The 21,335-nt window shown below is 44.7% G+C and overlaps 1 protein-coding gene and 1 non-coding gene across 3 annotated transcripts in view; both read right to left on the reverse strand.

The window, feature by feature from the left end:
• Positions 1-21,335, reverse strand: part of mybbp1a (MYB binding protein (P160) 1a) — a 90,328-nt gene that overhangs the window by 24,438 nt on the left and 44,555 nt on the right. For both annotated transcript variants that reach the window (XM_041198271.1, XM_041198270.1), the window contains 8 exons: positions 19,460-19,558; positions 18,231-18,398; positions 17,297-17,470; positions 14,074-14,231; positions 13,122-13,256; positions 9,719-9,833; positions 2,602-2,733; positions 1,032-1,100 (listed from right to left, as the gene is read on the reverse strand). In XM_041198271.1, coding sequence (XP_041054205.1) covers positions 1,032-1,100; positions 2,602-2,733; positions 9,719-9,833; positions 13,122-13,256; positions 14,074-14,231; positions 17,297-17,470; positions 18,231-18,398; positions 19,460-19,558 — 1,050 coding nt within the window. The remainder of the gene's footprint in view (positions 1-1,031; positions 1,101-2,601; positions 2,734-9,718; positions 9,834-13,121; positions 13,257-14,073; positions 14,232-17,296; positions 17,471-18,230; positions 18,399-19,459; positions 19,559-21,335) is intronic.
• Positions 16,135-16,271, reverse strand: LOC121283700. The gene has a single exon (XR_005944346.1). It is a non-coding gene; the product is annotated as a small nucleolar RNA SNORA50 (small nucleolar RNA).

Genomic DNA, 21,335 nt, shown 5'->3' on the forward strand with positions numbered 1-21,335 from the left:
AACAGCCTTAACACCACAGATGCCAGATTCTGTTCTCTGGGGAGCACGCTTCACGCTGGGTGAGATTGGCATTCCAGATGGCTTGAAGTCGGGAGTGCCCTATTGGGACAAGCACAGGCTTCCTGCTGCCCAGCTGGCAGCTGTCAAAGTCCTCAGCAGGGCTAGCCATGGTAAATGTGTGTGACACCGATTCAGCATTGAAAAGTTGCCAGAATGCAGCAGTGGCCAAAGAAAGCAGCTCAGCAATGAGAACTGCGCTAAGTGAAAAACTCAACTGCATATTCATCATGTTAATCCAATAGATTAATTAATTAAAAGGATACAGGTTCCTGAGTTTAATAAAGGCATTGAATAGAATAAAAACAAAGTTACGATGCCTTTATGTATCTCTGGTTCAGCCTTAGCAATAGTATTATGGCCAATTCTGATCACTTCACTTCACTTGAGGAGGGACATCAAACCTTGGACAGGGTACAGTGCAGATTTACCAGAATCATATCAGAGGTGAAGAACTTGTTGCATGGAGGGGTTAGAGACACTGGGATTGCTTTTCTTAGAGCAGGGAAGGTAAAAAATTATGAGAGGTTTTGATGAAACTCTGAAGGGGAATGCTGAAGGGACAGTAACCAGAAGACACGGGATTAAGATAAATGGGAAAAATGAGAAGAAATTGTTTTCCACAGCAAATTATGATGATTTGGAATGCACTGTCCGAAAGGGTGGTGGAAACAGATTCAATAGTAACTTAATAAAACTGATAAATTGGATGTATGCTTTAAGTGGGAAAATTTGCAGAGTTACAGGGAAAAAACAGGTGAATGGGATTAGTTTGATCTTGTTCACAAAGAGTCAACATAGGCACAATGGGCTGAATGGCCACAACCTGCCTCAAGATTCTACAGTGCTATAGAAAGCAACCTTCCGGTGAGGAACATTCCTCCTTCTACTCTCTTCCCAGGCAACTGGCATGATTGGAGTGCCTTCTGCAAAAGTTTGGTGAAGTGAGTTGTCATGGGCAGCTGGTTCTTTACCTGCTGGTGCTGCCGCACTCCATCAGTGATGTACTTGATAGCAGGCTGCAGTAGCTGACCGCACATAACCTGAAACAGATGAGGAGAAATCACCCATGTTAATGAACTCAGCCACAGCAGAATCACAGAGTAACAGAATGAGTATCTTTGGGACAAAGGGTTATTCTACAGGTCTCGCACACACCAAACAGTCGCTCTGAACAGCTATCTTGTACAGGACACACAAGCCATACAGTGGAACTGGTTGACATCATAAACAGTGAGGTAACCACACAGCTCAGCATGGGCTGCGGATTGTAAGGTGAGTTGCTAGTACTTAATAAAAGGCATGTGATGTCACAGGAGTAACTAAACCAGGAATGTCTGAGATCAGAGGTGAAATCATGAGAACGTTAAAATGCAGTTTACACATTTTTAGACACCACACCCCAGACACTGGTTTCTCTAACCTACATTCAATGCTTGGTTTTATAATTGCATACCATTTCTATTCTACAACTGTTCAATTTCATGTTCTAAAGAGTTTGTAGTGAGAGAAGTGGGGCTGCAGCTTTGCAGTAAATAACATTCACTAACCCAATCTGCCCTCTGTGCATTCTACAAAAATTGCGGCAAGTTCATTTTCATCACACAGGATTTCCCCAGGCAAGATGCTCAAGTTTAAATTTATGATCACAGGCAGTTCGAGTGTAACTTGAGCAAGCAGACTGGCAACATGCCGTGAAGCTGTTTCCCTGTGGGATGTGCCTACACTTCACACATCACATGGAGTATTTACACAGTCAAAACAGACAATACTTTGACATTCAGAAGTGTGTCAGAAGTGAAAGGAGAGAGCTCAACAGCTAGAATCGAATGGTTACTTGCACCACAAAATAGGAAGCATGCATCAGGGGTTATCCTTCACAGGTTGAGACCCCCAAAAACAGCAGTGAACTGGCCCCTATCCAGTGCAAGGGGTCAATAAATGCACCGATTTTAATAGACTCACATGGGTAGGTAGGCTGTCCTGAATCAACTGGCTACCAGGGTTCCTGCTCCAGGCATTAAAGGGTGGTTGGACCGGGGCCAGGACAGGACCAGACTCAGCTCCAAGGTCCCCCATGTAAAACTGCCAGCCAATACAGGCTGCTTTCTCTCAAAAACAAAGAGCAGGCTTTCCAGGCAACCTGGCCAGCCAACTGGCAAACGCAGCACCTGCTGCTGTACTGAAGTGAACAGGCTATTGCAGCTGTGGGGCATTACAACTGGCCTTGCACCTTGCTCCTGATCACAGTTCACACACCCCAGCCTCCGAGTGCAAGGGCAGACAGCACTGAGCTCTGGAGTGATTTGGTGAGATGTTAATGATGACACTCGTTCCTGAATCTAACTCGAGGGGCAGTCAGACAAGATACCGGCGGGCTGTTTCAATTTGTGTAACTGTACCGTAAGCGACCGTCTGTTCTTTCAGTAGAGGAGCAGAAGGAAACACTGAAGATAATATCCAGGTATTTCCTTGATATAATTTGTAATGCAGCTCGTTTAAAACCTGCTTTAAAGTGCTGGGCAAGCTCCCTCGGATACTTACTGGGAAACGATTGAAGAGATCGATGAACATGGGTCCAGTGAGGGAACAGTTGCGTTTGGTCATAAATAGAGACAGTGCTTTCTTGTAGATTTCAGTCACTCTGACGATATCCAAGCTACCAATTGAATCAACCTGCAACAAACAGAAAAGGTTTCATTCCTATTGCTGTAGATCTGCCAGTGCTGGAAACAGGAGAGGTGCAAATTCAAGTTAATTTTTTAAAAACTAATTTTATGTCATGCATCTGATGGGGGAAGAAAATAGCAATTGTTTGGGGATCTTTTACTGCATCCACCTCCATGTGGTATTATTCTCTCTCCCCGACACTCCATAATGTTCATTGCGAAATCTGCACCCCTCCCCCAGCCAATGTGCCTCAGCACTGATGCTGAGTGAACTGGCAATAGTGCAGACAATGCATTTCCCCTCCCTTCCCCAAAGAGATAGCTGGCTTTCCCTCCTCTGAGATAATTTGCACCCATTCCCTTCATCCTTGCAGAGCCCTGTGTCTTCTCCCTGCCTGGAGGTGTGTGTATCCTCTTCCCTTGCCCAAAATGGGGCAGCTGGTGCGGGGAGGACTAGAGATAAGCACAGTGCCTTGAACCATCCAGTACAGGGCTTTTGACTGGCCCGAAGCCAACTGGAAGCATGACAAGTGTGTAGAGCTTATTGCTCGCCATCAGTCATTCTGTTATTTATAGATGCAAATATGCAGTGAAATACGGAGGACAAGGTCACTCATGCGTGGAACAGACTGGGTATTCCACACTCCCCAGTGTGCAATCTGCTCAGAACAGCAGGTGTGAGCCAGACAATGCCAGAGTTGCATCATTTCCAAAGGATTTTGGGTCAAATTTCACAATGATTGTTTGTGCAGGCAATATCAGTTCAGCAGAGCTTGCACACCTATCACGTTAGTGATTTCTTTATTAAAGTCAGCAGCACCGAAGGCAGTACGGTCGTTTTTATGTGATTTAGCCTTTTGGGCCCAAAATTCATCAGGGAGTTGATCAGAATATTTAGTTCCCTTCCATCTGTTGTGTGTCCCACCACTTTAGATCTGTACTGAGGAGCATGCAATACTGCTTATCCAAGCGGCCGACTGCTGCTCATTTATAGAAGGAACCTGCCATAAATGTACTGCAGTCTGTGTGGTAAAGTTTGGCATCACTCACTCACAGACCATCAGATTTATTAATTGAACAACCCCCCCCTTGCTTTCCCCCACCGAATGGAGGGAGATAGAGACTGCGACACCACCCAAGGCGTGGATGGACAGTCAGTCATCGATTAGCCACTTGGGACAAGGCTTGGGAAGAGAAAATGAAACAGTCAGCGCTTAATCAGGCCTCAAATTAAATGCGTGACAATCATTTGGTGAAAAACAACAGAAAAAAGCATACAGATTGACTAAATCAGCCTGCTTCAGACACCATTCAGCCTGTTACAGGACTGAGAGAGATCTCCCACCGCACATGTGTAGCCTGAGCCTGTCCAAAACAAAAAAAGGAGCATTTCAACACTTGAAAACCATACAACTTACATCTGTGCAGGCAGGCAGCTGCAAAATGAAAATTACAGGCTATATATTAAGCCTCTGTTTTGATATTACGGTGAAAATTATAAGTTATATATATTTACAGTAAAGGATGAGAATGAGAATTACAACATCAAATTCGAGAGTATTGTGACACTACTAGTCAGCAGTTCGTTATTGAGAAGGAGCAATGTGAGTGCCCAAAAATGGATCCCAGCAGGACTGAGCAGAGCAAATGATAAGGTAAAGCCTGAGGGCTGCACAAGGAAACTAGAGAGATTTGGAAAATAATGAGTGAGGCAGGGTGTAGGGAGGATGGAAGAAACAAGCAGGGAGTAGGCTGGAGAAGGGGGACTAAGAGAGCAAATAGTTTGGCTCTGAGCTATCAACACCCTTGTGAGATTTAACTGAGGGAGCTATCAGTGTTTCACATTCTAGACAATTAATCACTGACAGAGGGGTGGAGGGTAAGAGGGCATGGGGGACCAAGAGGAAACATGTGCGAGAGGAAAATAAATGAATATCTGGATGTTATCAAAATTCTTCAACCCGCTCCCAAACTTGAACACCAATACTTTATAAATGCATTTTTGTGCGCGGAAGTTGGGGTCTCAGATTAAATTATTATTAAATGCCAATTTGGAGGCGCTGGTAGCGCAGTAGTTTTGTGCACAGTCCTGCAAGGCAAGTGCTTGAACACACCCAGAACTGGCAAGAAAGCTTCTTCTATCCATTATCTGCAGCAATAACGAGTCAGGGAAGTCTTGGGGGCCAGCTACTTGGCCCGAGCTACAGTGGTAAAACAATGAAACTGATGTTGAGAAAAGAAATTATTCACACATAGATTCAGTGAGGATTATACTTGAACTGAAGCACATTTTTGGGGCGGAGGAGATTTTCTCTTTCAGTTGATTTTCACTCTGAGTTACACATTACCTGGTTGTGCCAATTTTGGCTGCAGAACAGGTCCTGGGAGCAGACTCGGAGGGAGGGGCACCGGAATGGTGAGTATAAACCTAGCTTACCTCGGGGATTCGCGGCCTTGTCTCTAGGGAGCAGATTCAGAGGGAGGAGCACCGGAGCGGTGACCTCGGGGTACAGAGTAACTGAAGCCAAAACTGAAAAAGTGACATCACAGGAAAGCTGTGACCTGATTGGTTGGTAGGAAATCTGCACCAAATTTGAAAAAAAAAAACACTTCAAAGCTAATTAATAACTTAATTATCTACGCAGAGATGGCTGGGCAGGTGATGTGCTGTAGCTGTATGATGTGGGAGCCCATTGCAGGAGCCGCAGTGACCACATCTGCAGCAAGTATTGGTTGCTGGAGGAACTCCGACTCAGAATTGATGAGCTGGAGTCCGTGCTCCGGATGCTGCGGCACATCCGGGAGGGGAGAATTACCTGGATGCTTCGTATCAGGAGGCGGTCACACCCAGTAGATTAAGTACCTCAAGTCCAGTCAGTGGACAGGGTCAGCAGGGTGTGACTGCAAGTGAGGCAGGTAGAGGGATCCTGTGTTCAGGAACAGAGGAGCCTCAGCTCTCGACCTTGTCCAACAGGTACGAGGTACTTGCTCCTTGTGTGGATGAGGAAGAAGGCTGTAGGGAGGATAAGCCAGCTGACCATGGCACCGTGGCACAGGAGGCCATTCAAGAGGGGGGAGCAAAAAGACAAGTGGTAGTTATAGGAGATTCTATAATTAGGGGAATTGATAGGTTCCTTTGTAAGCAGGATCGAGAGTTTCTCATGGTATGTTGCCTGCCTGGTGCCAGGGTGAGGGACATCTCTGACCGGCTTGAAAGGATATTAGAGAGGGAGGGGGAGGATCCAGTTTTTGTGGTCCAAGTCGGGACAAATAATATAGGTAAGACTAGGAAAGAGGACCTGTTTGGGGATTATCAGGAACTAGGAACTAAATTAAAGAACAGGTCCTCAAGGGTTATAATCTCTGGATTACTACCCAAGCCACGTGCAAACTGGCATAGGGACGCAAACATGTGGCTAAAGGAGGGGTGCGGGAAAGAGGGGTTCCATTTCGTGGGGCACTGGCATCAGTATTAGAACAGGAGGGATCTGTACAGCTGGGATGTTCTCCACCTGAACCGATCTGGGACCAATGTTCTAGTGAAAAGGGTAAATAGGGTGGTCAACAGGACTTTAAACTAGAAAGTTGGGGGGGGGGGAGGGAAGGGTAAAACTCCAAGAAATATGACTAATGGGAAACAAAGCAGCAGGTTAGCGTGTGGGGGGGTGAATTCAACTTCATGGAAAATTATGAAAAAACTGAAAAGAAAGGAGAGCCCAGGAGAGGTTATTAAAGCCTCCAGAACACAAAATAGGACAGAGTGTTTGGAAAGGGCTCGGAATCTAACTTCAAGCATATCAGATAAAGGGATGACAATGAGAAAGGGGACGGGAAATACAGGACTGAAGGTGTTGTATCTGAATGCACGCAGTATACGAAATAAGGTAAATGAGCTTGTGGCGCAGATTGAAATTGGCAGGTATGATGTGGTGGGCATTACGGAGACATGGCTGCAAGGGGATCAGGACGGGGAGCTAAATATCCAAGGATATAAATCCTAACGAAAAGATAGGCAGGTTGGCAGAGGGGGTGGGGTTGCTTTGTTAGTAAGAAACAAATTTAAATCGATAGCAAGAAATGATTTAGGGTCAGATGATGTAGAATCTGTGTGGGTAGAGTTGAGGAACCGCAAAGGTAAAATAACCATAATAGGAGTTATGTACAAGCCTCTGAAAAGTAATCAGGATGTGGGGCACAAGATACACCAGGAGATAGAAAAGGTGTGTAAGAAAGGCAAGGTTACAGTGATCATGGGGATTTCAAAATGCAGATAGACTGGGAAAATCAGGTTGGTAGTGGATCCCAAGAAAAGGAATTTCTGGAATGTCTCCGATTTGGCTTTTTGGAGCAGCTTGTGGTGGAGCCCACTAGGGAACAGGCAATTCTAGATTTAGTGATGTGTAATGAGGCAGATTTGATAAGGGAGCTTAAGGTGAAGGAACCCTTAGGAGGAAGTGACCATAATATGATAGAATTTACCCTGCAATTTGAGAGGAAAAAGCTGGAATCAGATATAACGGTATTACAGTTGAATAAAGGCAACTACAGAGGCATGAGGGAGGAGCTGGCCAGAATTGACTGGGAGATGAGCCTAGCAGGAAAGACAGTGGAACAGTAATGGCAGGAGTTTCTGGGAGTAATTTGGGAGACACAGCAAAAATTCGCCCATAGCAAGAAGAAGCATACTAAAGGGAGGACAAGGCAACCATGGCTGACAAGGGAAGTCAGGGACAGCATAAAAGCTAAAGAGAAAGCATACAATGCAGCGAAGAGCAGTGGGAAACCAGGGGATTGGGAAGCCTACAAAGACCAACAGAGGACAACTAAAAAAGAAATAAGGAGGGAGAAGATTAAATATGAGGGTAAACTAGTCAGTAATATAAAAGAAGATTGCAAGAGTTTTTATTAGATATATAAAGGGTAAGAGAGAGGCAAAAGTGGACATAGGGCTGCTGGAAAATGATGCTGGAGAAGTAGTAGTGGGGAACAAAGAAATGGCGGAGGAACTGAATAGGTACTTTGCATCAGTCTTCACAGTGGAAGACACGAGTGACATCCCCAAAGTTCAAGAGATTCAGGGGGCAGAGGTGAGTATGGTGGCCATTACCAAGGAGAAGGTGCTAAGAAAACTGAAAGGTCTGAAGGGGGATAAATCACCTGGACCAGATGGATTACACCCCAGAGTTCTGAATGAGATGGCTGAAGAGATAGTGGAGGCGTTAGTGGTGATTTTTCAGGAATCACTCGAGTCAGGGAGGGTCCCAGAGGACTGGATAATCGCTAATGTAACCCCCCTGTTTAAGAAGGGAGTGAGGCAAAAGACGGGAAATTATAGGCCAATTAGCCTGACCTCGGTCGTTGATAAGATTTTAGAGTCCATTATTAAGGATGAGATTTCAGAATACTTGGAAGTCCATGGTAAAATAGGACAAAGTCAGCATGGTTTCATCAAGGGGAGGTCATGCCTGACAAATCTGTTAGAATTCTTTGAGGAGGTAACGAGTAGGTTAACCAAAGGAGAGCCAATGGATGTTATCTCCTTGGACTTCCAGAAGGCCTTTGACAAGGTGCCGCACAGGAGGCTGCTCAGTAAGATAAGAGCACATGGTGTTGGAGGCAAGGTACTAGCATGGATAGAAGATTGGCTGTATGGTAGGAGGCAGAGAGTGGGGATAAGGGGGCCCTTCTCAGAATGGCAGCCGGTGACTAGTGGAGTTCCACAGGGGTCAGTGTTGGGACCACAACTTTTCACTTTGTACATTAATGATCTAGATGAAGGAACTAAGGGCATCCTGGCTAAGTTTGCAGCTGATACAAAGATAGGTGGAGGAACAGGTAGTATTGAGGAGGCGGGGAGGCTGCAGAAGGATTTGGACAGTTTAGGAGAATGGGCAAAGAAGTGGCAGATGGAATACAACGTGGGGAAGTGTGAGGTCATGCTCTTTGGTAGGAAGAATAGCGGCATAGACTATTTTCTAAATGGGGAGAGAATTCAGAAATCTCGAGTGCAAAGGGACTTGGGAGTCCTAGTCCAGGATTCTCTTAAGGTTAACTTGCAGGTTGAGTCGGTAGTTAGGAAGGTAAATGCAATTTTGGCATTTATTTCGAGAGGACTAGAATATAAAAGCAGGGATGTGCTGCTGAGGCTTTACAAGGCTCTGGTCAGACCACATTTAGAATATTGTGAGCAATTTTGGGCCCCGTATCTCAGGAAGGATGTGCTGGCAGTGGAGAGGGTCCAGAGGAGGTTCATGAGAATGATCCCAGGAATGAAAGGCTTAACATATGAGGAATGTTTGAGGACTCTGGGTCTATACCCGATGGAGTTTAGAAGGATGAGGGTGGATCTGATTGAAACTTACAGAATACTGAAAGGCCTGGATAGACTGGATGTGGGGAAGAACTTTCCATTAGTAGGAGAGACCAGGACCCGAGGGCACAGCCTCAGAGTAAAGGGAAGACCTTTTAGAACAGAGATGAGGAGAAACTTCTTTAGCCAGAGAGTGGTGAATCTATGGAATTCATTGCCACAGAAGGCTGTGGAGGCCAGGTCATTGAGTGTATTTAAGAACGAGATAGATAGGCTCTTAATTGGTAAGGGTATCAAAGATTACGGGGAGAAGGCAGGAGAATGGGGTTGAGAAACTTATCAGCCATGATTGAATGGCGGAGCGGACTCGATGGGCCGAATGGCCTAATTTCTTCTCCTATGTCTTATGGTCTTATGGAAATATTTTCTTTCTACAACACTTGACACACCTCATTTTAATGCCATTATTTTTTGAAACTGAAACAAGTAGGTTTACTACTTACACGTAAATCATTCTTTTAAGCAAGTAAATGACTGACAGCATTAGAATCCTCAATGGATTCTTACTGTTTGTACTGAGTGTCATGGCACAAATCCGATAAGTCTCTGCAGTCAGCGTTACAATGTCACAGGTTGCGAATCCGGTTCTCCAGTTCACCACTGCCCAGCTTGGTCCACATACCTGCCTAGTTTGAGTTTGCGAACTCTGCTCTTGCACTGCTTCCTCTTCGCTTGTGTCAGCTGCTGCAGGTTCAGTTGGATTTCCTTTCAGAACTCTGAAGAGATAAAGTGCTCCACTGCCAAACAAAGATAATGAGATGATTAGGAACAGCCAGCCCCCGGAAACCACCTCATTTCAACTTTCTCATCACCTGTGAATGAGCCAAGGAATGAAATGTCACCGCCAACCTTGGAAAATCAAATCCAGAAAACCCAGCTCATGGCTTTTGGGATATTCAGCCAAACACTAGGCTTGGGAGACAGGGGTAATGAAAGTCAAGTGGCCAAGTTCACATATTTGGGACATGGGTTGAAAGCAGTCAGGCTTTTTAAGGGCAAGATATATAGAACACACACATACGCACGCATATGCGTGCATGCACACACATATGCCAGAAGGCATTTGATTAAGTGCCACATCAAAAATTATTGCATAAATTAAAAACTCATGGTATAGGTGGAAGCATACTGGCAAGGATAGAAGATTGGCTGGCTAACAGGAAGTAGAGAGTAGGCATAAATGGGTCATTTTCAGTTTGGCAAGATGCAATGAGTGATGTGCTTCAGGGATCAGTGCTGCTGGGACCTCAATGGTTCACAATTTATATAAATGACTTGGATGAGGAGTTGGATGGGATGGTTCCCAAATTTGCTGATGACATGAAGATAGGTAGGAAAGTAAGTTGTGAAGAGGACAAAAGGAGGCTACAAAAAGATATAGATAGGCTGAGTGGGCAAAGATCTTGCAAAAGGAGTGTAATGTAATGTAGGAAAATGTGAAATTGCCCATTTTGGAAGGAAGAATAAAAGAGAAGCACATTATCTAAATGGTGAGAGATTGTAGAGCTCTGAAATGCAAAGGGATCTGGGTGTCTTAGTGCATGAATTGAAAAAGGCTAGTATGCAGGTACAGCAAGTAACTGGGAAAGCTAATAGAATGTTATCATTTGTTGCAAGAGGTATTGAACACAAAAGTAGGGAGATTATGCTTCAGTTGTACAGGGCACTAGTGAGACCCCTAGTGGAGTATTGTGTACGGTATTGACTGCCTTATTTAAGGAAATATGTAAATGTGTTGGAAGCAGTTCAGAGGTTTACCAGACGAACACCTGAAATTGGCGGGCATAGATAGGGTAGACAGGGAGGAACATTTCCCCTTAGTGGAGGGATCAATAACCAGGGGGCTTGGATTTAAGATAAAGGGCAGGAGGTTTAGAGGGGATGTGAGGAAGAATTTTTTCACCCAGAGGGCGGTAGGAATTTGGAACTCTACCTGAAAGGTTGGTAGAGGCAGAAACGCTCATAACATTTAAGAAGGATTTGGATGTGCACTTGCGATGCCATGGCGTACAAGGCTATGGGCCTAGTAATGGAAAAGGGGATTAGAATAGTTAGGTACTTGTTTGACCGGCGCAGACCCGATGGGCTGAAGGGCCTTTTTCTGTGCTGTAGACCTCTATGACTCTATGAAAAGTTGGACAGGTTAAGAGTAAGAGGCGACTTGACAAGCATATAAGATCCTGAGGGGTCTTGACAAGGTGGATATGGAGAGGATTTTCCTCTTGTGGGAGAATCTAGAACTAAGGCTCACTGCATAAAAATAAGGGGTTGCCCATTTAAAACAGAGATGAGGTGAAATTTTCTTTCAAGAGGGTCATGAGTCTTTGGAACTCCCTTCCTGAAAAGGTGGTAGAAGCAGAGTCTTTGAATATTTTTAAGGCAGAGTTGGATAGATTCTTGGTAAGCAAGGGGGTGATTGGTTATCGGGGTAGGCAGGATGCAGATTTGAGGTTATCATCAGATCAGCCATGGTCTTCTTAAATGGCGGAGTCAGTTCGGGGGGGCTGAATGGCCTACTCCTGCTCCTTGTTCATATGTACACACAGACACTCAAACTCATTGCTGAGATCAAGGATCCGCAAACACTACGGAGATGGATGAGCTGTCATAGTGGTGTAAGTTGAGGGATATATATTGACCAGGACCGCAGGGAGAAACCTTCTGCTCTTTTTTAAACAGCATCATGGAATCTTTTAGGTCCCCACCCAAGAAAGTCAGAGCCTTGGTTTAACATCTCATCCCAATGACAGTGCAGCATTCTCTGAGTATCATACTCAAATGTCAGTTTTGATGTACTCCCGTCCTAGGACGAGACTTGAACCCACAACCCACAACCTTCCGATTCAGAAGTGCTACCCGCCGAACAAAGGTAACAGGTTATGTTAAAAGAAACAGACTAAAGGAGGGATTTGAGTGCCACCACTGAAAGAAGGGGTAAGTACACAACAAGAACAGCATATGTGTACACAGAAATTTATGAGGGAAATATCCAAAAAAGAGAACATATGACTTTACAAAGGATACACACTCTCTATTAACTTCCATCCTCTATATCCACTTTACTTGGATACATTATGTACTTCCCTGGGTGGACTGACTACATCACACCTTATTTCTATTGCTTATCACTGTAGGCACATTTACATGAAAACAGCTCCATTTGTTTCTGCGCCAATTTTGTCCCATCCCTGATCCCTGCCGCAGGTGGACCCCAAAATCCCAAACAACGATTAACCATGTAGGTGCCTCACTTGTGAATAATGACAGGCTGATCACAGGGGCATCACCGAGATCAGGAACAGGAATGCCAGCCAATGTCTCCATTCCTAACCTAGGGGTACTGAGGCTAGCTGTCAGTCTGATAACCAACCCTGTTGAAAACAGCTAACACATCACTGACTGGAGATCAATCTTTCCTACTCTGTTTACCATGGTTCAGAGGTAGCACTAACATCAGAAGGTCACAGACTCAAATCCCACTGCAGACTTGTACACAAACTGAGTGCCGTACTGAGTGTGCTGCACTGCTGGGGGTGCCTTCCAAATGAGATGTTAAACTGAGACCTTATCTGCCCTTGCAGATGGGTGTAAAACAGCAAGGGAGTTCAACCTTGTCCTGGCCAATATTTATCCCTCAACCAACATCACAAAAACAGATTATCTGGTAAATACACCTCATTGCTGTGTGCAAATTACCAGCTGCATTTTCTACATTACAACCGTAACTATACTCACTTAGTCATGAAGTGCTTTGGGGCAGCCTGTGGTGGCAAAAGGTGCTACATAAATGCACATCTTCCTTTCTGTGCAGCCAAGCACAGCAAAGATTCAAAGTAAGTTTTGCATTCTTAGATTTTATTTTTAAAAAATTCACATGAAAACCAAATCCACTTTCTCTATTAGTAATGTCTGAAACTGTGCGCTAATGTAATAGCTCCCCTTCCCCATATCCTGCTTTGGAAACCTTGAGCAGTGTACGCCCTCATGAAGCCTGACTCAGGCAGTTTTTCTTCGACATGTTGTACCTGAAACAGTAAAGCGATACCGAGGAGTCTGGCTGTTGGCAGGCTTGATTTAGCAATCGCTCCATCAACTCGTGCAAGTCCTCCTTCACCTCAGAGATGTCTCGGCAATAGTGCTTAGCTTTGCACAGCTGATTCCTGCAGGAGAACAGATCTTTCATTTAGAGCAGGAAGGAATAGTGGGGAATGGGGTGGAGAGGTGGAAGTCACAGGAAATTATGGATATTAAGAAGGCATTGCAATGACAAGATCTACTTGACTGTAAACGTATAGAGGAAGGCAAAAGGCAGACATGTTAATTAAACCCACTGTCCCAAACAAGTATCCAGAGCTCCGGTGATCTTAGAGATTCCGAAAGAGAGGAAACTCTATAGTGTGGAACATGCTCAATGAATTGAATGGTGTAGATCCTTTTCCAATGAGGAGCACCACTGAATTACAGTGGCATAAGTTCCTGACCAGGCCTCCTACATTAGTTTAATAAGCCTCATGTTTGCTAACAGTGGTAAATTCACTTTGTCACATGGGAGCAGGTCACCAGAGCCTACAACTCTCAATAAACAGAAGCTAAATCATTGTTAAAATACTGCAGAGATGCACCAAGATCACTTGTTGCAGCAGTCGTGAGGTGTGTTGCAGCATACCTGCTTCCCACACTCCCACCCTATTCATGGTCAATTCATCCTCATCCATATGAACAAAGTAACAGGGCCAAACAAATTTAGAATTAAAGCCCAGGCTGCTCTCTGAGAACCCAAAGCTCCTGTCTGGCAGCTGCTGGTCCCCATTCAGTTCAATCTTAAATTATCAGCAAGGGAACAGCATATGGTTCCAATTCCTTCCTTTCCTTCTTTTAGGTCACAGCAGCAGAGGATCTTACTGTGGCATAATTACTACAGCATACAGGAGAGAGAAAGAACTAAACGATCAACATTGGGAGAATGTAAACACTGACTTGAAGATGTCTGCAGTCTTGCGGAGGAAGTCTTGCTCCTGCTGGTCCGAGTGAGAGCTTGGGGTTTCTTCAATGATTGCAATCAAGGGCTCAATAATGTCAAAGACAAGCGGACTTTCAGGCTGTTTCACAAGGAACACTTCAATGAGGTCGAGGACCTGAAGGAAATCAGAAAGAGAATCTATGAGAACATACGAGCAGAACCCCAAGGAGGCAAGCCTGGAAACAGTCCAAACACACAGAGACAAGGATGTACAGTCCCATCCACAAGAAAAAGCAATCAAATTCACAAAAGAACTGTCTCAACAGAAAAAGGATAAAAGAAAAATGGGAAAAGGGCTTTCAGCTCACCCTGTTGAGGTCTTTGCCCTGGGATTGGATTACCCTACATCAGTGTTATTCACTAACTGTATCATGCATCACAATCTCCAGCAAATGCAATGCCTATTATCAAATGCTCGACATGCTAGAATGATGGGACTGCACTACCAGCTCCCACAGAGGGCTTGTTATTGCCAAAGGGATGTACAGTAGAGAAACTCCAAGACCACTGACCCACAGTGGCGCTGTGCTGAAAGAGCCTTTTCTGTTGCATTTGGATACTGCGGTAGCTTGTCACCCAACGGTCAGGAGGAAGAGGATAAACAGCAGCAAATGCCACATTTAGTGACATCCCAGAGCCGTGAACAAAGTTCCGGAAACACGTGAGGCAGCCAGTATGACGAGTAAAAAGCAAAAAGTCTCTGGGGCTGGAGTTAAACACCAAAGTAACACAAATCACCAAACCCAAAGTGGGGGAGCTTCAAAGTAACTAAGTCTGGGATCATTAAGAATTATACCACACCATGATTTTTTTTTAAGTTCATTCACAGGATGTGGGCTTCACTGGCTGGTCCAGCATTTATTACCCATCCCCAATTGCCCTTGAGAAAGTGGTGGTGAGCTGCCTTCTTGAACCATTGCAGTCCATGTGTTGTAGGTACACCCACAGTGCTGTTAGGAAGGAAGGGAGTTCCAGGGTTTTGACCCAGCGACAGTGAAGGAACTGCAATATATTTCCAAGTCAGGACAGTGAGTGACTTGGAGGGGAACGTCTAGGTGGTGATGTTCCCATCTATCTGCTGCCCTTGTCCTGCTAGATGGTAGTGACTGTGGGTTTGGAAGGTGCTGTCTAAGGAGCCTTGGTGAATTCCTGCAGTGCATCTTGTAGATGGTACATACTGCTGCTACTGTGGAAGTGATGCCAATCAAGCAGGCTGCTTTGTCCTGGGTGGTGTCGAGCTTCTCGAGTGTTGTGGGAGCTACACTCATACGGGCAAGTGGGGAGTATTCCATCACACTCCTGACTTGTGCCTTGTAGATAGTGGACAGGCTTTGGGGAGTCAGGAGGTGAGTTATCCATCGCACAATTCCTGGCTTCTGACCTGCTCTTGTAGCCACAGTATTCATGTGGCTAGTCCAGTTCAGTTTCTGGTCAATGGTGACCCCCAGGATGTTGATAGTGGGGAATATAGTGATGGTAATGTCATTGAATGTCAAGGGGGGATGGTTGGATTCTATCTTGTTGGAGATGGTCATTGACTGGCACTTGTGGCGCATGAATGTTGCCACCTTGCCACCTATCAGCCCAAGCCTGGATATTGTCCAGGTCTTGCTGCATTTGGACTGCTTCAGTATCTGAGGAGTTGCGAGTGGTGCTGAACATTGTGCAATCATCAATGAACATCCCCACTTCTGACCTTATGATGGAAGGAAGGTCACTGATGAAGCAGCTGAAGATGGTTGTACCCTGAGGAACTCCTGCAGTGATATCCTGGAGCTGAGGTGACTGACCTCCAACAATCACAATCATCTTCCTTTGTGCTAGGTATAACTCCAACCAGTGGAGAGCTCCCCCCCCCCACCCCGATTCCCACTGACTCCAGTTTTGCTAGGGTTCCTTGATGTCACACTCAGTCAAATGCCACCTTGACGTATCATTGTATCAGGCAGTGTTTTTTGAATGATCATTGCTTTTCTGGATTTTCATAATTAACTCACCTTTCAAAAATTTTGATGGCCGTATGTGACTTGCTTTTAAAAGAGCTGCTCAGTTTGCAGTGCTGAGAAGCCCCAGTTATAACAAGCATTTATTTTAGCACTATTGCTTGGCCTGTGAAGTTACGGATCAGAACCGCACAGGTTCAAAGATAGTGCATCATCAAGACCATTTCAGAAAGGGTCAGAATTGTGGGCAGGGAAATCAAATGGAGACTTTTGGCTCCTCAACGACTGTGTTAATGAAATGTGGCAAAACCTCGCTTAATACAACAGCACCACCAGCTGGCAGGAAAATGCACTGCGCCTCTCTACCAGTCGGGCATTATCAAATTGGTTCAGCATAAAAAAATAGAGGTTAAGGAGAGTCATTCTGAACAGAAATCACAACATCAGGTTACATATTTCAAGGTCACAAAATCAAAACAAGGTATTTCATTAGCTTGCTGTAAAACCACAGTAAACTGGTATTTGTTTTGTTTTTAAGTGCTGGTTAAATATTTACAGCACTGCTCACGGGAAACTGGGATTTGGAGTACACTTGCGAAGTATAGTTGCTAATCTGGCCTGTCCCTTTAAGGTTCAAAGTGCTTCTTGCAAGGATTCCAGGTAACTAGCCCGAGGAAGTTACAAGCAACTACAATGGAGTCAGTAAATTACCTGAAAATTTCTGGTTGCCTGTCATCAATCCAGGACAAATTTGGCAAAGTCAGCCAATTTCCTGTGAAAATTCTAAGTGTGTAGGTCTACAAAAATCAAATTTCCTTTTACCTGCATATTTAATTTAAAGAACCAGATGGGAATTGAGAAGAACAAGTAGTTGTGATCTGGAATGCACTATCTGAAAGTGTAGTTGAAGCAGCTTCAACAGGAATTTTCAAAAGGAAATTGGAGAAATATTTGTAAAGAAATAATTTGCAGGGATTCAGAGAAAGAGGAGATTGGGGCTACTTGGAAAGCTCTTCCAAAAGCCTGGAACAAGCACGGTGACCTGAATGGCCACCTAGGCTGTATTTTTCTAAGACTTTTAAGTTTAAAGAAATTTTTTGAGCTCCACAGGGATCCAAGAAAATCATAAATCCTGAATACGGCATTTTGTTTAAAAAGTCCTGCTCCTCTTCATGGTTTAACCCGAAGCACATTCATTTTGCTGCTTCCACGCCGTTTGCCAGCTGCCCCCACATACCTTCATTTTAAAATCTGTCCGCAGGGTCTTCTCTTTCCTTAGCTTTGTCGCCTGGTCTTTCTTGGCTTGGAGGCGCTTCCTGTGTTCGGCGAAGAGGGAGGAGATGTTCTTGTCCAACGCCATCATCGTCTCATCATCCACCTCCTCCTCATCGCTGCTCTCACCTTCCTTGGACTGCAGAGGAACGCAGAGACTCACACAATGACCTAAGCTACAGTTTCATTTTCAAAAGCTCCCTCTGGGTTGTATTCAGCAACAGGGCACCAATTATTTTTGATCTAACTCGCGCTGAAACCAGCCCAATTGCCATAAATCAGGTGTGTTACAGCAATATTTAGTTAAAAAGTAGAAAAGACACCTGGTATCACCACTGTATACAGCTCCCGTGTCAAATCAGTGGAATCACTCGTCCACTCCAGAGTTTGAGCACATAACCCAGGCTGACACATCACAGTGATGATGGAGTGTTGCACTGTTGGAGGTGCAGTCTTTCAGATGCAACATCTGCCCTCCTAGTTGGTGGGAAAAGATCCCATGGCACTGTTTGAAGAGTGGGACAGCTTTCTCAGGTGTCCTGAGAAGTATTTACCTCTCAATCAATATCACATTGCTGTTTGTGATACCCTGCTGTGCACTGATTATTGCTAGCGGCTACATTTCAAATTAATATTTCATTGGCTGTAAAGCACATTGGCGCATCATGAAGAATGGAAAGGTGCTATATAAAGGCAAGTTCTTTCCTTTCCCTAAATACCTTCAATTAACGATTAATGGGGTGAAGTGTGGATTTGTACAGATTTGTGTTTTTAAGTTCCATTACCAAAACATGAAGCACTTGCTTTCTGTCAGAAGAGGTCAGAATGGTTCTCAGTGCGCCAATCTAGAAATCTACCCAAAATCTGATCTGTGATTCACGCTCTCGATCAAAACTTACTACTGCACGTCCTGCTTGCAAAACCTTCATCAATTCCATGCGGAAGTTATCATCCACAGCCTCCTCCTCTTCAACTTCCTCATTACCGCTATCATCTTCATCATCGTCTTCATCATCAGCATCGTCCCCCTCCTCCTCCGATTCATCACTGTCACTCTCCCCCTCCATCTAGAAAAGTAACATATACACAATGAATCCTCACAAGCATTAAGATTAAACATGGACATGAGGGCGCACACACACACACATACACACGGCCAGAATCTCTTCAAATATGGCCATATGATTCATCTTGGGTCAGCAGTTTTACTTGCTTTAATACTGCAATACTACATTTTGCAAAACATTTCAATTCTCCCAGGGGACTACACAGCACCAGTGGATAGGAGGTTTCATATCCCAATACACGGGGCATCAGGACTAAATCAATAGGAGAAATAGACCTGAAGGTCTTTTCCTGTCCCCTATTTTTCTATGTAAATTATAAGGTCCAGCCAATGGCCTTGCGTAAATGAGCTGTGCAGTGCCATCTCTCACATTAAGCTGTAAAAGACAGCTCCAGTTCCGTACTGGGTTACCTGGGCCAAGAAATAGAAGTGCTGCCATTTAACAGACAATGGTTTTGGTTGGGGTGGGTGGGGGCAGCAGGGAGAGCAGGCAGACAGAATAAAATTTCAGCTAGGGTCCCTCTTCTAGAAATGATGTGGTGTGAATTCCAGTAAAGGACAGGATTGGGCTTAGGTGTCCTGCTCCCTACAGCGAATAGTTTGCTGATATAGGAATACTTGGGTGAAGTATCTGAAAGTCACAGACACCCTGCGCCTGGAGGTTGGGGAGAAGAAACCAAAAGGAATAATTTTAACAATTCACAATGGTAGACCTATGGCAGCATTAAAACTGGGAATCAGAACAAGCTCGGGTTAAAACCTGGTGAGTAGTTCTGTATCTTATCAAATCATTGAATGTGGATTGCACACAGACAACAATGTGTCGCTCTGGTCACACCACTGCCTCAGGAAGATGTACACATCATCAGGAAGCATTAGAACTCAACTCTGTGCACATTCACTGGCTGCCATCTGCAACAGATGATTCTCAGCAAGGGACAGTGAGCAGCAGATGGCACTGAGGTCAAAAACTAATCTTGATTTAAAAAAATATGCAGCCTAGGTTGCTGTTTTAAAAACACTGAACAATACTGCAGACAAAGTTCAAGATGAAGGTTTGACCTCGTATCTGGATGGCAGTTTGACCTTCTTCATTTCATCTAGCTCTTCGGTCACAATCACCGCGCTCTCTCCACCACCTTCAGATTCTGGTTTGAAGACCTGTTCAAGAGAAGATGACTTTAGAGCCAATTCCAGAGATTTAAGGGAGCCCTTAGCCTCACACAGCCAGATAACAACAAGGCCACACTAACACCACTCAATCTCACACATAATAACCTAATGCTGGAAAGTGTCAGCTGATTCACAAAGACATTGCTATTAACTTAGGCTGGGGAATGACACCAGCCTAATAACTGTCATGACCAGGTGAGAAGGGGTGAACTGGTTCTCCTCTATTCAACTTCCTCAATTGGTCACAACAAAGGTTTTCGGTTCTGTTTTATGGGGATATGCCTTTTCCAAATCAGAATGTATTTAACTATTTCAGCTGTGAGCAATAAGCAGCCAATCAAACAAGGTTTTCTTGAGTCAAAGGGCGAGCAAATTTATTAACCACTAAACCTGAGAAAAATCATAAAAGCACAACATCAGTCAAGCATTGGGCCCTCATGCAGTCATTCGTGCCCGGGCACGCCTGCATGTACAAACACACACACACACACACACACACAAACACACACACGTGTATCAGAAATAAGGGGAGCTGGAGTTCAATTAAAGAAAAAGGTAAAAGAATATACGGTTAAGTCTCCTCTGATTGTCCTTGAAGCGTAGATTTAATACACAGAGGCCAATCATCGGCCCAACCATCTCCTTCCTTCCATCATAAGATCAGCAGTGGGGATGTTCACTGATGATTGCACAATGTTCAGCACCGTTTGCGACTGCTCAGATACTGAAGCAGTCCATGTACAAAAACAGCAAGACCTGGGCAATATTCAGGCTTCGGCTGACACGTAGCAAGTAACATTTGCACCACACAAGTTCCAGACAATGACCATCTCCAGCAAGAGAGAATCTAACTATCGACCCTTGACATTCAATGGCACTACCAACACTGAAACCCCCACTATCAACATCCTGGGGTGTTACCATTGACCAGAAACTGAACTGGAGCAGCCATATAAATACTGTGGCTACAAGACCAGGTCAGAGGCTAGGAATCCTGCAGTGAGTAACTCACCTCCTGATTCCCCAAAACCTGTCCACCATCTACAAGGCACAAGTCAGGAATGTGATGGAATACTCTCCACTTGCCTGGATGAGTGCAGCTCCAACAGCACAAGAAGCTTGACACTATCCAACTTAATTGGCACCACAACCACAAACATTCACTCCCTCCAACACTGACGCACAGTGGCAGCAGTGTGTACCATTTACAAGATGCACTGCAGGAACTTATTAAGGTTTCTTAGACAACACCTTCCAAACCCATGACCGATACCATCTAGAAGGACAAGGGCAGCAGATGAGTAGGAACACCACCACCTGGAAGTTCCCCCCACCAAAGCCACTCACCATCCTGACTTGGAAATATATCGCCGTTCCTTCACTGTCGCTGGGTCAAAATTCTGGAACTCTCTCCCTAATAGCATTGTGGGTGTACCTACACCACATGGGTTGCAACGGTTTAAGAAAGCAGCTCGCCACCATGTTCTCAAGGGCAATTAGGGATGGGTAATAAATGCTCGCCTAGCTAGCGATGCCTACCTCCCAAGAATGAATTTTTTAAAAATTAAGTTAGCTCGTTTCTTGGATGCAGTCAGTTATAGATGTTGCAATTGTTACGAGATATGTTAGCTGGTAGGTTTCTAGTACAGTTGGCTTCTCAAACCGGGCGACATGCCAAAAGAGAGGGGAAGAGAGAGCAGCCTTTAGCCTGTTTCCTCAGAAGATTTTCTTATCAGCACCCATGTCACTTGCAATCTCTCTAGTG

The sequence above is a fragment of the Carcharodon carcharias genome, chromosome 10, assembly GCF_017639515.1.
Source record: "Carcharodon carcharias isolate sCarCar2 chromosome 10, sCarCar2.pri, whole genome shotgun sequence".
Lineage (NCBI taxonomy): Eukaryota > Metazoa > Chordata > Chondrichthyes > Lamniformes > Lamnidae > Carcharodon > Carcharodon carcharias.